This window comes from Puma concolor, chromosome B4 (assembly GCF_028749965.1).
Source record: "Puma concolor isolate L17-30 chromosome B4, mPumCon1.1.hap2, whole genome shotgun sequence".
In the NCBI taxonomy this organism is placed as follows: Eukaryota; Metazoa; Chordata; class Mammalia; order Carnivora; family Felidae; genus Puma; species Puma concolor.
The window spans coordinates 74,638,464-74,651,678 of record NC_141673.1 but is presented as its reverse complement, the minus strand read 5'-3'; the positions used below and the strand labels follow the sequence as shown (position 1 = coordinate 74,651,678).

Sequence of the window (13,215 nt, the reverse complement as noted above, 5' to 3'; positions counted from 1 at the left end):
CTCACACTCTGACTTCAATTTCTAACATCAGCCTCTATGAAAATACCATACCTCTGTTTTTTAATAAAAAAATTATATATGATGGCAGGTGAAGCACCAAAGTGATTTTTAAAAATGGAATTCAAGGGGCGCCTGGGTGGCGCAGTCGGTTAAGTGTCCGACTTCAGCCAGGTCACGATCTCGCGGTCCGGGAGTTCGAGCCCCGCGTCGGGCTCTGGGCTGATGGCTCAGAGCCTGGAGCCTGTTTCCGATTCTGTGTCTCCCTCTCTCTCTGCCCCTCCCCCGTTCATGCTCTGTCTCTCTCTGTCCCAAAAATAAATAAATGTTGAAAAAAATATTTTTTTTAAAAAAAAATGGAATTCAAGTATATTCTTTAATGGAAACATGAATTTAATCTTTCCTTTTTTAGGCTCAGATAAGAGAATTCCACCAGTATTAATTGTAGGTAAGTCAACATTAAAATGACAAAAACATGCTCTGTAGGATGTGGCTTCAGCATTTTTATGTTTTCCATTTGGACACTGAAAAATATATAAGAGACTGTGATATTCTTCCCAAATTATAATCTAATATAAATTAATCTTTTCATGAAAAATTAAAAATGTGCATTTATAAATATAGTTTAAGTTTTAGTGACGTCAAAATAGCTTGCAGTAACAGGTGAGAAAATATGAAATTATAAATGTGCATTTGGAAAAAATTGGTATTGCAGTAACTAGACTAGAGAATATAATAGAAATCTCAATTTTATCAGATTAATAAAACATGAACTTCAAATTAGATTCTGGTAGCATAGGGCTTTTGATTTTTCTATTCTTATGCCTTCTTAAATCATAACAAAGTCATATTGATTCCCTTACATAATAGTTAAATTCTACACCAGTTGTGTACAAATGTGCAAAATCAATCAAATAAATGAAAATAACTCTGAAATATGCCCCTTATTAAAAAAAGGCAGCTTTTTTTCTCAGCTTATTAGTGTTATTTATCACCTATCCTTTCCATGAAAATTTTTAGCTTTTATTGCATCCTGGTATCTCTTTTTAGACTTAGCAGTTTTAAAAGAAGTTTAATCTTTAGAACATCTCACTTTTTCTCAATTGCTCTTATTTACATTCTTTCAGTACGTACGTTCAAATGTTAGCTCCTTGAAGACAGGCTTTTTTTGTCTTATTTCATTCACTGATATAAAATTCCTTTGGGGTCCTTATCTAATGAAGTGTTTGATTTCAATACTTATCCACTTGATCCATTAGATTCTCCCTTTGTTGATTAAGGACCATTCAACATGTATCACTCAGTGAGCCACTCAGTGCCTACTACCAGAGAAATCTGTTAAAACAGGCATTCCCAAGACAGGTTAAAGTTGAAATAACAAGAAAGCCATCTGTTTGGACACTCTGGACATGAAGCTTTTTGTAGGATTGTGGTGATTAAATAATACAAAATATCTCTTTCCAACCACCCAAACACCCAGAACTTACTGTTCCATTTCTTCCCTCAAGAGGTCACAACTTCCACAGAAAGTGTTGGCACCAGTGGAGGTGGATTCAGAACAGGTGAGAGGGACCAGTTCCTGTCTTCTTGTTACCACTAATTATGGCATTTGTAGGAGAGCCTAGAGAGAGAGAGGGTTTCTGGGGAGCAGTCCATATTTACCTTATTAATATTGCACATTTGGCCAACTAGTTCTTTTTCAGTTTTGAACTTTTTTTTCCTGAAAAGCTACTAATAACAGAGTCCACCATCTTAGCTGTAATCCCTGAAGATGGGATGATTGTACTAATTATTCTGAGAATTATTTCCTGTGGAATTATAAACCTTATAAGCATTTGAAGAGGGAAGGGTACGAAAACTTTCTATTGTGGAGAAATGGAGAAGAGCTACATGGACCCTGGAGACATGTCTGCCCTATATAGATAGATGTTTGCTTTTCACAAGAAAGCAATGAAGAGTGAGATATTTTCCCAATGTCTGGGGTTCTGAGCACACTCATACCTTCTGTTGCCACTCCACAGCAGGTACCACTGTAGCATCAGCAAATCGTCACTGAGAGTAAAACAGGTGAGCGTGACGAGACATAGAATTCTGGAAAAGTTATCTTAGGTTGACAACATTGTGACTCTGGCTTTGTAATAAAATGGTAAAAAGAAAATACATAGGGCTCATCATCAGAGAAGGGCCAGAGAGTGAGCCAGTTAGATATAAAGAAGATATACTTGGGTTACTTTTAGAGGCATGTTTTTAGGAAAGAAACATGAGCACTGCTGTTCCTTTGTTTCAGGCACCACTAGGGTAGCCCCTGGCATAACTGTTGTCCCTGGAAATTCTAACACAGGTGAGTCAACAAGATGGTAGGGAACTTTCCACATGTCCTCCCATAAGTTAGATGTTTCCTCTGGTATTAGTCTTTGCAGGAGTGCCATCTATCTTTTCCATGACCCTAAATATTCTCCAATTAACTCTTTCCTCCTCTCCATCAGAGGCCACAACTTTCCTAGGAGAAAATGAAACAACCAGAGTTGGAATAGCCACAGGTGAGTGCTGCTAATCTAATACCTGCACTTCATAATAACTTCTTAAAACAGTCTTCTGAGCACCAACTGATGAATGAATAAAGAAATTGTGGTTTATATACACAATGGAATATTACTTGGCAATGAGAAAGAATGAAATATGACCACTTGTAGCAATGTGGATGGAACTGGAGAGTGTTATGCTAAGTGAAATAAGTCATACAGAGAAAGACAGATACCATAAGTTTTCACTCTTATGCGGATCCTGAGAAACTTAACAGAAGACCATGGGGTAGGGAAAGGAAAAGAAAAGTTAAAGAGGGAGAGAGCCAAACCATAAAAGACTCTTAAAAACTGAGAATAATCTGAGGGTTGATGGGGGGTGGGAGGGAGGACAGGGTGGGTGATGAGTATTGAGGAGGGCACCTGTTGGGATGAGCACCGGGTGTTGTATGGAAACCAATTTGACAATCAATTTCATATTAAAAAAAAATAAAATGCTAAGAATTGATATAAAAAACAGTTTTCTGAAAAAAATCTACACTATTTATATATGTTATATAAAGCAAATTCAGAAAAAAGGACAGGACAGTCATTACATTGCCTCCTTATCTCCTGAGCTTACAAGAACCTTCAGTAGACCATCATGAAGTCAAACTAATGACAGATGGACAGGTAATGTGGAGGGAAACTTCCTATCTCTCCTCCCAAAGAAAGGGACATGATAGTCGAGAACTTTCTCAGTAAAATTATTGTAGAAAGAAATATTACACGGGGTATATATGAATTAGTTCTTGGAATTCAAAGTCTCGGGGTTATAGTTTACTGCTATATGTAAACTTTAGATTCCTATTTAAATCCCATAGTGGACAAGCAATTGAACTGAGTGACTGCTGCCCCTTTTTTGTTTTAGGTACTACTGGTATAGTCCCTGAGAAAACTGTGGAACCTGGAAATTACAGCACAGGTAAGTCTGAAAATACATGCAAAATTGGGCCATTGGATGATAGATTCTGACAACAGCACAGTGTGTACTTTCCCACACCCTAGTCTTTACTCCTTCCTTCCTTCCTTTTCCCTATCAGAGGCCACGAATTCCACAGGAGGAAGTGGGACCACCCAAACAGAACTTCTAGGAAGTGAGCTGTTTTAGTGTGAGGCTTTGGGGGTTTTATCAAATCTGTTTGTGTGGCTACCGTGAACACCTGACCTGGGAAAGAGCCTTGCATTTCATCTGGGAAACATAACATGCCAAGAGTCACACACCTGGGCCTGCCTAGAAATTCCATAGCCTCAAGATATCTCCATATGGATTTCCAGATGCCCAGTGTTGCAGAGCTAGTCTTTGGATAGCAAAGATGAAGGCAACATGCTGGTCAGCCCCTGCCTTCCAAAGCCCCAGAGCTTTTACATAGTTTGCTGTTTTCCCATACCACTTCCTAATATCTGTCACACTGTGTTATTTGTCCTGTTGATTGTTCACTGATGGTTTCCAGTTGCTAGAATATAAGCTGCATCAAGGGAGGGATCTTTGAATATCCTGCTCACTGATACATTCAAGGGCCAAAAACAATATTGCACATAAGAGATGTCTATAGGGGCGCCTGGGTGGCGCAGTCGGTTAAGGGTCCAACTTCAGCCAGGTCACGATCTCGCGGTCTGGGAGTTCGAGCCCCGCGTCAGGCTCTGGGCTGATGGCTCAGAGCCTGGAGCCTGTTTCCGATTCTGTGTCTCCCTCTCTCTCTGCCCCTCCCCCGTTCATGCTCTGTCTCTCTCTGTCCCAAAAATAAATAAACGTTGAAAAAAAAATTTAAAAAAAGAGATGTCTATAAATACTAATGATAAAATGTATACTTACTTTAAAGCTTCACTCTATTTGCTTTAATAGGTACCACCATGATTTCACCTGGAGCTGGTAGAAGTTCACAGAGTTCCAAGCCAGGTATAATGGACTAAATAAACTCATCATATGAGAGTGTTAGAGTTAAGGAGTGCTATTTTAAACATCTGACTACCCAAACACCTCAAATAATTGATCATCTGCCTTTTTATTCTTTTAGTCACCTCTCACTCCTGGGAGTCCAGGGGCTGGAAGAGAAACTGGGAGGGTGACATAAGGTCTCCTTCTGCTTTCAGTGGGATGTATGGAAAGGCAACTCCAGTAGAACAAGGATTAGTAGGTGGGTCAGGAAAAGAAATTGTGGGAAGTAATTGATGGTTCATTTCCTTCAGAAACAAAGATCCTCAGGAAAGGTCTTCCAGTGGTTCAACGCCATATTGATCAGGGGGATAATGCTGTGTTGATCCCTTTATTTTTCTTCTTTTAGGTCTTACAGAGGAAATCTCTGGGATAACTATTATATCTGGAAGTTCCCACACAGGTAGGTTAATAAGAAATAAATCTCCATATTTAACCTCATAATATAGTTAGTAGACCTGCTCTGAAAAATATCAACATAATTCTTTCCCTAATATCCCAAATCCTCAGACCTCATCGTTCATCATTTTCTTCCCTCAGAGGCCACAACTTTAACAGAAGGCAGTGGTACTTCTGGAACTGGATCCAGATGCAGTGAGAATAATTAGCTTACAGTTTGGGGTTTAGTGTGAATTATGGCTCTCCCTGAAGTCACCTGTTGGGAGGTGTGCTCTCCTACAGAGTAGTTTGTATTTATTTTCAGCATTTTCTTAGATTTCACATATTTAATATATGGAAGAGCTCTTAACACTAGCATCTAGCCTCACAGTGGCTATTTTTTAGAGATATGCTGGTGATGTAAACCGTATGATAGGTTTCTCCTGTGATGGCTTATATATCACTAAGATGTCAGGGGGAGCTGAGGAGTATTATACACCTGGGAAGAAGTGAAAATGATGTGAATTCCTAAATAGGCCTGTCCTATATAAAGATTTTCTTATTCAAAGAAACAGTATTGATGCTCAGTATTTTCCTTGGGAAATTCTTTTTTTTTTTTTTTTTTTTTTTGTTTCGTCTTACGGTAGGCACCACTGCAGTACCGGGAGGCCAAGCAACTGGGAGTGTGACAGGTGAACACTTGGAAGAAAGCCACCTTATTCTCTGTTTTGAAATCATGGGATGTTTGAGGAGGTTGCCTCAACTTGGAAAAATTATTATTTTGATTGCTTTTTTAATGATATAGGTCACAGGAAAGGTATATGATTCTCACTTTCATCAGGAAGCAGTGAAAGGGCCCCTTGATATGAGATACATCCAGATTTCCTTCTAGAGACAGGTATTCAGGAGATAAACATGAATCACTGTGATGACTTCAGACCTTTGTGTTTCAGGCACCACTGGGGTAGCCCCTGGTACAACTGTTGCCCCTGGCAGTTCTATTACAGGTGAGGCAACAAGACAACAGGGAATCTTCCACATGTCCTCCCACAAATTAGATGTCTCCTCTACACGCTCCTTTCTGTGGTCCTTAAATAGTTTCCAATCAACTCCTGTTTTCTTCTCTCAGAAGCCACAACTTCTGTGGGAGAAAGTGGAACACGAATGAGGATCATCACAGGTGAGCGCTGTTAAGGCACTAATGGTACTTTCTAATAACTTCAGTAAAAGGTCCTAACTGAAATATATCAAAGCTCTTGGGGTGCCTGGGTAGCTCAGTCGGTTAAGCATCTAACTTCGGCTTAGGTCACGATCTCATGGTTTGTGAGTTTGAGCCTTGCACCAGACTCTGTGCTGACAGCTCAGAGCCTGGAGCTGGCTTCAGATTCTGTGTCTCCTTCTCTCTGCCACCACCCCCCCCCAACTTATGCTCTGTCTCTCTCTAAAAAATGAATAAACATTAAAAAAAATTAAAGAGTAAGAAAATATATATCAAAACTCTTTGGATGTTCCATATTTAGCAGACTGGTGAAAAATTTAGCAGTTGTTCAATATTTGACATCAATAAATTCTGTTCAGACACTTTAATTTTTCCTCTTTGTGCTCTAAGGAGCCTTCATCAGGGCATTATGGGGTCCATTACCTGACAGTTATACACAGGATATATACCTAGGACGTATTATACCTGAATGTCCTGTGCACACTCCAAGTCTTTACTTTTTTTAATGTTTATTTATTTATTTGTGTGTGTGTGTGTGTGTGTGTGTGTGTGTGTGTGAGACAGAGAGAGAGAGAGAGAGAGAGAGAGAGAGAGAAGGAGGTCATGTGTGGGAGGAGCAGAGAGAGGGAGACACAGAATCCAAAGCAGGCTCCAGGCTCTGAGCTGTCTGCACAGAGCCTGAGGTGGGACTTGAACTCCCAACCATATCATGACCGGAGCCAAATCTGATGCTTAACCGACTGAGCCACCCATGTGTCCCTAGCCTTTACATTTTCTTTTTCCTTTTTCTTCTGTTAGAAGCCACAACTTTCACAGGAAGGAGCGAGATCACCCAAGGAGTACTGCCAGGCAGTGAGCTTTTCAGTGGAGGCCTAAGTCTCTCATTATTTCTCTGTTTGGGTTAAGCATGAAAATGGGAGGGAGTGTGAGAAAGGGTCCTACATTTTCCCTGTGGCCCTATTTGTTGGTTTGCAAAACCAGGGAGCTTCCCAGGTAAAGTCTGAGCCTGGCCCTGTACACAAACAGCGAAGAGAACGGAAGAAAGAAGCAGGCCAGTCTGGATTGGTAGATGGCAGGTGTAATAAGGGAACTTACCGAGCCTTGTCCTGGGTGGCCGCAAGATGAGTAGATCTCTGCACCCACCACCAGAATCTTAAAAGCTGATGTGGAAATCTTAAGTGGGTTCAGTCACTCTATACCATCCAGATGGTCTCAATGACACATTTCTCTCTCAAGGCTGCTTCCTTGAAAATGGCTCCAGCTGTGGAAATGTAGGCAGAACATACATCCCATACTCCCATTTCCAGAGTCCAGCTCATAGGTCAATTGACATTCATGTCCTTTCAATGACCTCCTCTAACAATATTGTAGTATACCAATGAGAGTATATTCAAGTTATTCAGCTTGGAATTATAAGCCTAGGCTGTCCTCTATGTTCTGACTCACAGAGGTGTTTTTTGTTGTTGTTGTTGTTTATTTGTTTTGTTTTTCTGAAGAAAGGTATGAGTGCATATTGAATATATCCTAACCCCCAATCCTCCTAATCCTCCTTACCTAGTTTACCTTCTCCCCAGGGCTTGCCACTTCCTATCATCTCTCTCGTATACATGATGCTTATTATTTATTTTCTATCCTTTTTCACTAGAAAGCTTCATAAAGACAACTGATTATCAAAATGCTCCAAGTTACAATCAAAGGTTACTACTTATAAAAATTAAAACCATGCTTAATCCCATCCTTAGGCACCTCTGGCACAACAGGTGGATATGTTCCTGGAAGTGAGGCAGGTAAGGGTGATTTAAAGACCTGCTTCTTTTTACCACATAGTGAAAGGGAAATCCATAGCAACACATCCATCCCAGTTTGACCTGAGAAATAACAGTGCTGTGAAGTTGTTCATTTTCAATTTTATTCATAGTCTTCAGGAAGGAGCTTCAGTGCTTTAGGGCCACATTAATGATTCTAAGATGAACTAGGAGTGTGAAATGCTCTACTACTCTGTTTACCTTTTTGCAATTTAGGTACCACTGGAGAATTGTCTGGAACAACCATTACATCTGGAAGTTCTAACACAGGTAGGTTAACAAGGAAGAAATTTTGCTTATTTAATCTCAGATGTCATGATCTCGCTTTCAGGGCTGTTATAATAAAGAAATAGCACAATATATTTTCCCAATATTTCAAATTCCCAGATTTCATCATTCTCCTATTTCTTTCTTCAGAGGCCACAACTTCCACAGAAATGACTGGAACTGGAGCCCAAACAGGTGAGCATGAAGAGCCCATGATTTGGGGGTCAACAGATTTAGGACTGTCTCGGCTTTCCTTTGGAGAGTTTGCATTTAATTTAGGGGCATTGCAAGTGAGTCAAAATAGGTTTAATAGTAGGGATAAAAATCTTTTTGAAAATCTATAAATTCCAGCACTGAGTTTCATTGCTCTAAGTCTGAAGATATGATGGGATTTCTCCATTGGTATTGCAAATAGCACCAGAAAGTTCTCCCTTTTTTTGTGAATTCCTTCTAGTAATTTAAATTGGCTGAAATAAACACAGAATGATTTCTGACCTATGGAAGTCTTTATCTAAACCTCCAAATTCCAGTGTGTTAACGGTTTACCCTAATCATCCCTAAGTTTATATAAGGCAGAATATCTCTCCCCACCCCCATCTCTTTTCTCCTCCTCAGGAGTCCAGACTACCATACCAGGTAGCCAGATCTCTGACATTCAAACATGTAAGCATGAGAAAATGTGAATATCTCCCTGATATTTACCAATATTCAGAATGAGAATTATAATGTGAAACAGCTTTTTTTTTTTCTTTTGGAAAGAAATGTTCTTGTGAAAAGATATATGAGGAACCCTAGAATAAGCCTTCTATGAATTAAAAGAAGCTTGTAACATTTTTCTTCTTAGCTTTTCTTTTAATGTAAAGGAAATAACATATCAATCCCTTCCCTTTTGCGATTCTAGGTACCAGTGGAGTAGTCTCTGGCACAACTATTAAATCTGGAAGATCCAGTGTTGGTAAGTGAATGTATTCAGAGGCAATCATTCCTTGTCTAACATCAAGCAGAAATATGTCACCCCAAACATACTTTCTACTTTCCTAATTTTTTGTTTCCAGAGGCCAAAGCTTCCTTAGAAAGCATCAGAGACCCTGTGATGAAATCATTGAGAATTAGGAGTGCCAGATGTTAGCATTGCCATTGATTACGATCATGAGTTTGCCTCTGGATCAGAAAGATTGTTATACAGGAAGGGCAGGTCCTCCATCGCACACCCAGGCCAATGGTGCTATTGATTCAGACTCCTCTGCTGGTTTCTGGACAACCCTTTTCCAGTGCCTGGCCATGTGGTGTGGATTTCTGAATAGGGTGGTGGTAGTAGTAATTTCCTGGAAGATTAACCCACTGGACATGATTGATGTTATTGCAGAATCGGCAGGAGTCAACACTGTCCCAAAAGCTTCTATCTCAGGCAAGTAGATGACTAAAATGAAAGTAGAAATTTTTTGCCTCCCATTTGACTTTTTATCTTGAACTTTAAACTCTAAGTTGCTTAATGACTGGTTGCCTCGAGGTTGATTAAAGTGATAACATACTCAAAATATTTTTCCTACTTTCAACCATTAAGAACTACCTCTGGAGTATCAATCAAGTCGCTAAAAGTAAAACAGGTAAACATGGTGAAAAACTCTTCTGTTCCCAGTTGAAAATAGTGTAATATTTGCTAAGTAAGCCTACTAGAAGATAGACTTCTTAAGGGAAAAAAAGTCTTCATTTATTTTATTTATTGGTGAATTTCTAGTATTAAACAGGCTCAATAAATATTTTTGAATGAATGAAATAATTGATACATGGGAAAAATTACACGATTCAATCCAGGAGCAGAAAGGCATGCTCATAGAGCTTCCATATGGACAAAATAGTCTCTATGAATGGTCCTTCCTGGAGTTGTCCATGTGTAATATAACTGAAGATATGGCCCTGGAAATATACACTTACTTTATACTCAGATTGCCTCAATGCAGAACATTCTCTGTGATGATCCCATGACATTCTTATTTCAGGTACCATTGGTGTGGCCTCGAGTACAACTGTTGCACCTGGAAGTTCCCATACTGGTAGGTTAACAAGCTGGGAAGAAAGCATCTTTCCTAAAAATAAGGTGAAAAAATGTCTTTCACATGGATCTTCTCATGTAAGAGCACCGCACCATATTTTCTTTACTTCCTAAATACCCAACCTTTATCTGTTTCTTCTTTTCTTCTTCTAGAAGCCATACTACTACTAGAGTCCGTTAGGAAACAGATGGAAATTAGTGTGTGTGGGTGCAGGTGTGTTTGTGTGGCAGGGGGGACTTTGGTTGATTATAAATTACTTTTTTGTTTCTTAGTAGGATAATTTCTTGAGGAGGGGCTTTTAAGGAACTTACATCTAAGATCAACAGTGTTTTCGTTTTTTACTTGATTTTGAATCAGTTGGGACAGATTTTTGAAATATCTTCATTTTCATGGTCCAGCCTCCATATATACCTCCCTGAATATGAGAGTGAAAGTGATAATTGTCTAGGGAGTTTTCTTTTTCTATTTGTCATCTTAAGTATCACCATGATATTAGCTGATGGAAAGATGGTGGCAGAGTGTTTTATTTCAGGTAAACAGAAGGCCACAACGAACACAGAAAATTTATCTCTATTCATTATGTTCTTCTTTGAGCATAGAAGTAACTGAAATGTGCAGTGGTTATCCCAGTAACTATCTACCTTCATGATTAAGTTTTAAAAATTTTCATTCTCATAAGAGCTACTACGGAAGTATCCATAAATAAAGGAACTGGAAGCACATTAGGTGGCTCTGGTGGGAAGCGGATCAGAAGAACAAGAGGCAGAATATGAATACCCTTGTTTTTCTGCCATTAAATCTCAGAAAAGGGGACTTCTCTGTTGAGGAATTTCTATCTTTATTTGATTTGGGAATAAAACTATGCATAAGAGAACAGAAATAATTTATCACCGGTTGAAAAGGCCCACAAGATAAACAGAATTCCCACCCCCAACTCCATGAGGGGAAAAGCCACCCTTCTTGTTGTAGGTACCCCTAAGGTATCTTCTGGCACTACACTTGCACCAGGGAGTTCAAATACAGGTGAGCCAGCCAGCTGAAGAGAGTCTTCCACAGGAAAACTTCTAGTAGTAAAGTATCTTTCATGGTACAGTGGCCCAGAAAAGTACATAATTAACTTGCCTCAGAACACTAAATCCTCAAAATAAGTCAGTCAGAGAAAGACAGATAACATATGTTTTCACTCATATGTGGATCTTGAGAAACTTAACAGAAGACCATGGGGGAAGGGAAGGGGAAAAAAACAGTTACAAATAGAGAGGGAGGGAGGCAAACCATAAGAGACTCTTAAATACAGAGAACTGAGGGATGATGGAGGGTTGGGGAGAGGGGAAAGTGGGTGATGGGCATTGAGAAGGGCACTTGTTGGGATGAGCACTGGGTGTTTTATGTAAGCTAATTTGACAATAAATCATATTTTAAAAAAACATTAAATCCTCTTCACCTCACATTTTTTCTACCTTTCCTCTGTCTTAGAAGCTACAACACCCCCTGGAGGCAGTGGAAGCACAGGAATTGAAATTAACACAGGTGAGTTCATAAGCTTCCTAACCTTGCCACTTTTCACATACAAGCGCAGCAATAACAATTAACAGTTTCAAGCTCTAAGTATGTGCCAGGCATTATCCTACACCCTTCTTGCTATTATTTTAAACCTTACCCCAAACTGAGGTACTATCATTTTCACAGATGAGAAAACATGGCTTAGAGATATTAATCAACTTGCCCAACGTCATACAGCAAGCAAACAGGATTCAACTCAGGCAGTCTGGTTCAGAAGTCTAACCTCTTAATCATGATACTTTATTACTACTACATTATATCACTAGATTTTTTTGTCACATGTCTAAACATTTCTAGAACATTAAAATTTCTATAACATCAGTACTTCACCCAAAAGTAAATTTAATTGGTGATCAATCCTGTTGTTTCTTCTTCTAGGGGGATCCAGTAGCCAAGTCCCTGGCATTCAAACAGGTAAATAAAGGAAAAATACCTTTGTCTTGAGACTCTCCACCACTATCCCACATTGTGCTCTCCCACCACTATTTTGGGAATGAAACATTAGAAAGTGCACAAACAACTCTGAAACAAGCTATTGCCAAAAATAATCTTTTTTTTGCATAATAAAGAAGTTGTGTAGCTTCCCCACCCTTTTCTATAATATGCTTTTCTTATAGGAGTAAAGTTCACATGATCATATCATTCCATTTTGCTTTCAGGTACTATTGGAGTGACCCCAGAAAGTACCATCTCACCCAGAATTTCCAACACAGGTAAGCCAACGAGGAAGGATGTGCTATAATTTCTTTCTTGGGACTAGCTCTGGAGGAATAGCATGTGATTCTTGTTTATGACTTTCCATTAGCCATCACTACTTTCTTTTCACTGTCAGAAGCTACAACTTCCATTACAAGGAAGTATAACCAGTGAAAGTGGAATTGGTAACTCCTTTTTAAAAATATATTTATTTATTTTGAGACAGAGAGAGAGTGTGAGCGAGAAAGCATGGGCATGAGTGGGGGAGGGTCAGAGAGAGAGAGAGAAGGGAGGGAGGAGAGAATCCCAGGCAAGCTCCATGCTCCATGCTGAGCCTGACACAGGGCTCAATCTCACTACCTTGAGATCAGAACCTGAGCCAAAATCAAGAGCCAGACGCTTAACCCACTGAACCACCCGGGTGCCGCAGGATTCGGCAATTCTTGAGTTCCTGATGATTTATTCTGTCTTTGCCTTTTCTTGGGGACATTTGTTAGAGGAAGTTTATATTTATGAAAATGATTTCATTTCTTCTGGGGGCAAACCTTATATGGTAATTCTTATTACCATAAGGGGAGTTCAGAAAGGTCCCTTTTTGATATTGAAGATATTACCCCAGTATCAGTTGGAGGCAGTATGTCCATGTAGTTCTATTTAGGGAAGCAAAGATGACAGAAATAACTGGAAGTTTAGGTCTAGCAAATTTTGGATTTCAGATGTTATTTCATTGAATACAAAT

General features: G+C 39.4%; 1 protein-coding gene across 1 annotated transcript in view; it reads left to right on the top strand.

Annotated features, from left to right (window-relative positions):
• MUC19 (mucin 19, oligomeric) overlaps positions 1 to 13,215 on the top strand; it is a 138,261-nt gene that overhangs the window by 106,880 nt on the left and 18,166 nt on the right. Inside the window, exons 50-64 of the mRNA XM_086715120.1 lie at positions 410 to 445; positions 2,285 to 2,338; positions 2,484 to 2,537; positions 3,430 to 3,483; positions 4,405 to 4,458; positions 4,844 to 4,897; positions 5,035 to 5,088; positions 5,811 to 5,879; positions 6,002 to 6,052; positions 7,834 to 7,878; positions 8,113 to 8,166; positions 8,314 to 8,453; positions 9,277 to 9,571; positions 12,159 to 12,194; positions 12,440 to 12,493. Of these exons, the coding sequence (XP_086571246.1) occupies positions 410 to 445; positions 2,285 to 2,338; positions 2,484 to 2,537; positions 3,430 to 3,483; positions 4,405 to 4,458; positions 4,844 to 4,897; positions 5,035 to 5,088; positions 5,811 to 5,879; positions 6,002 to 6,052; positions 7,834 to 7,878; positions 8,113 to 8,166; positions 8,314 to 8,453; positions 9,277 to 9,571; positions 12,159 to 12,194; positions 12,440 to 12,493 (1,104 nt within the window). The remainder of the gene's footprint in view (positions 1 to 409; positions 446 to 2,284; positions 2,339 to 2,483; positions 2,538 to 3,429; positions 3,484 to 4,404; positions 4,459 to 4,843; positions 4,898 to 5,034; positions 5,089 to 5,810; positions 5,880 to 6,001; positions 6,053 to 7,833; positions 7,879 to 8,112; positions 8,167 to 8,313; positions 8,454 to 9,276; positions 9,572 to 12,158; positions 12,195 to 12,439; positions 12,494 to 13,215) is intronic.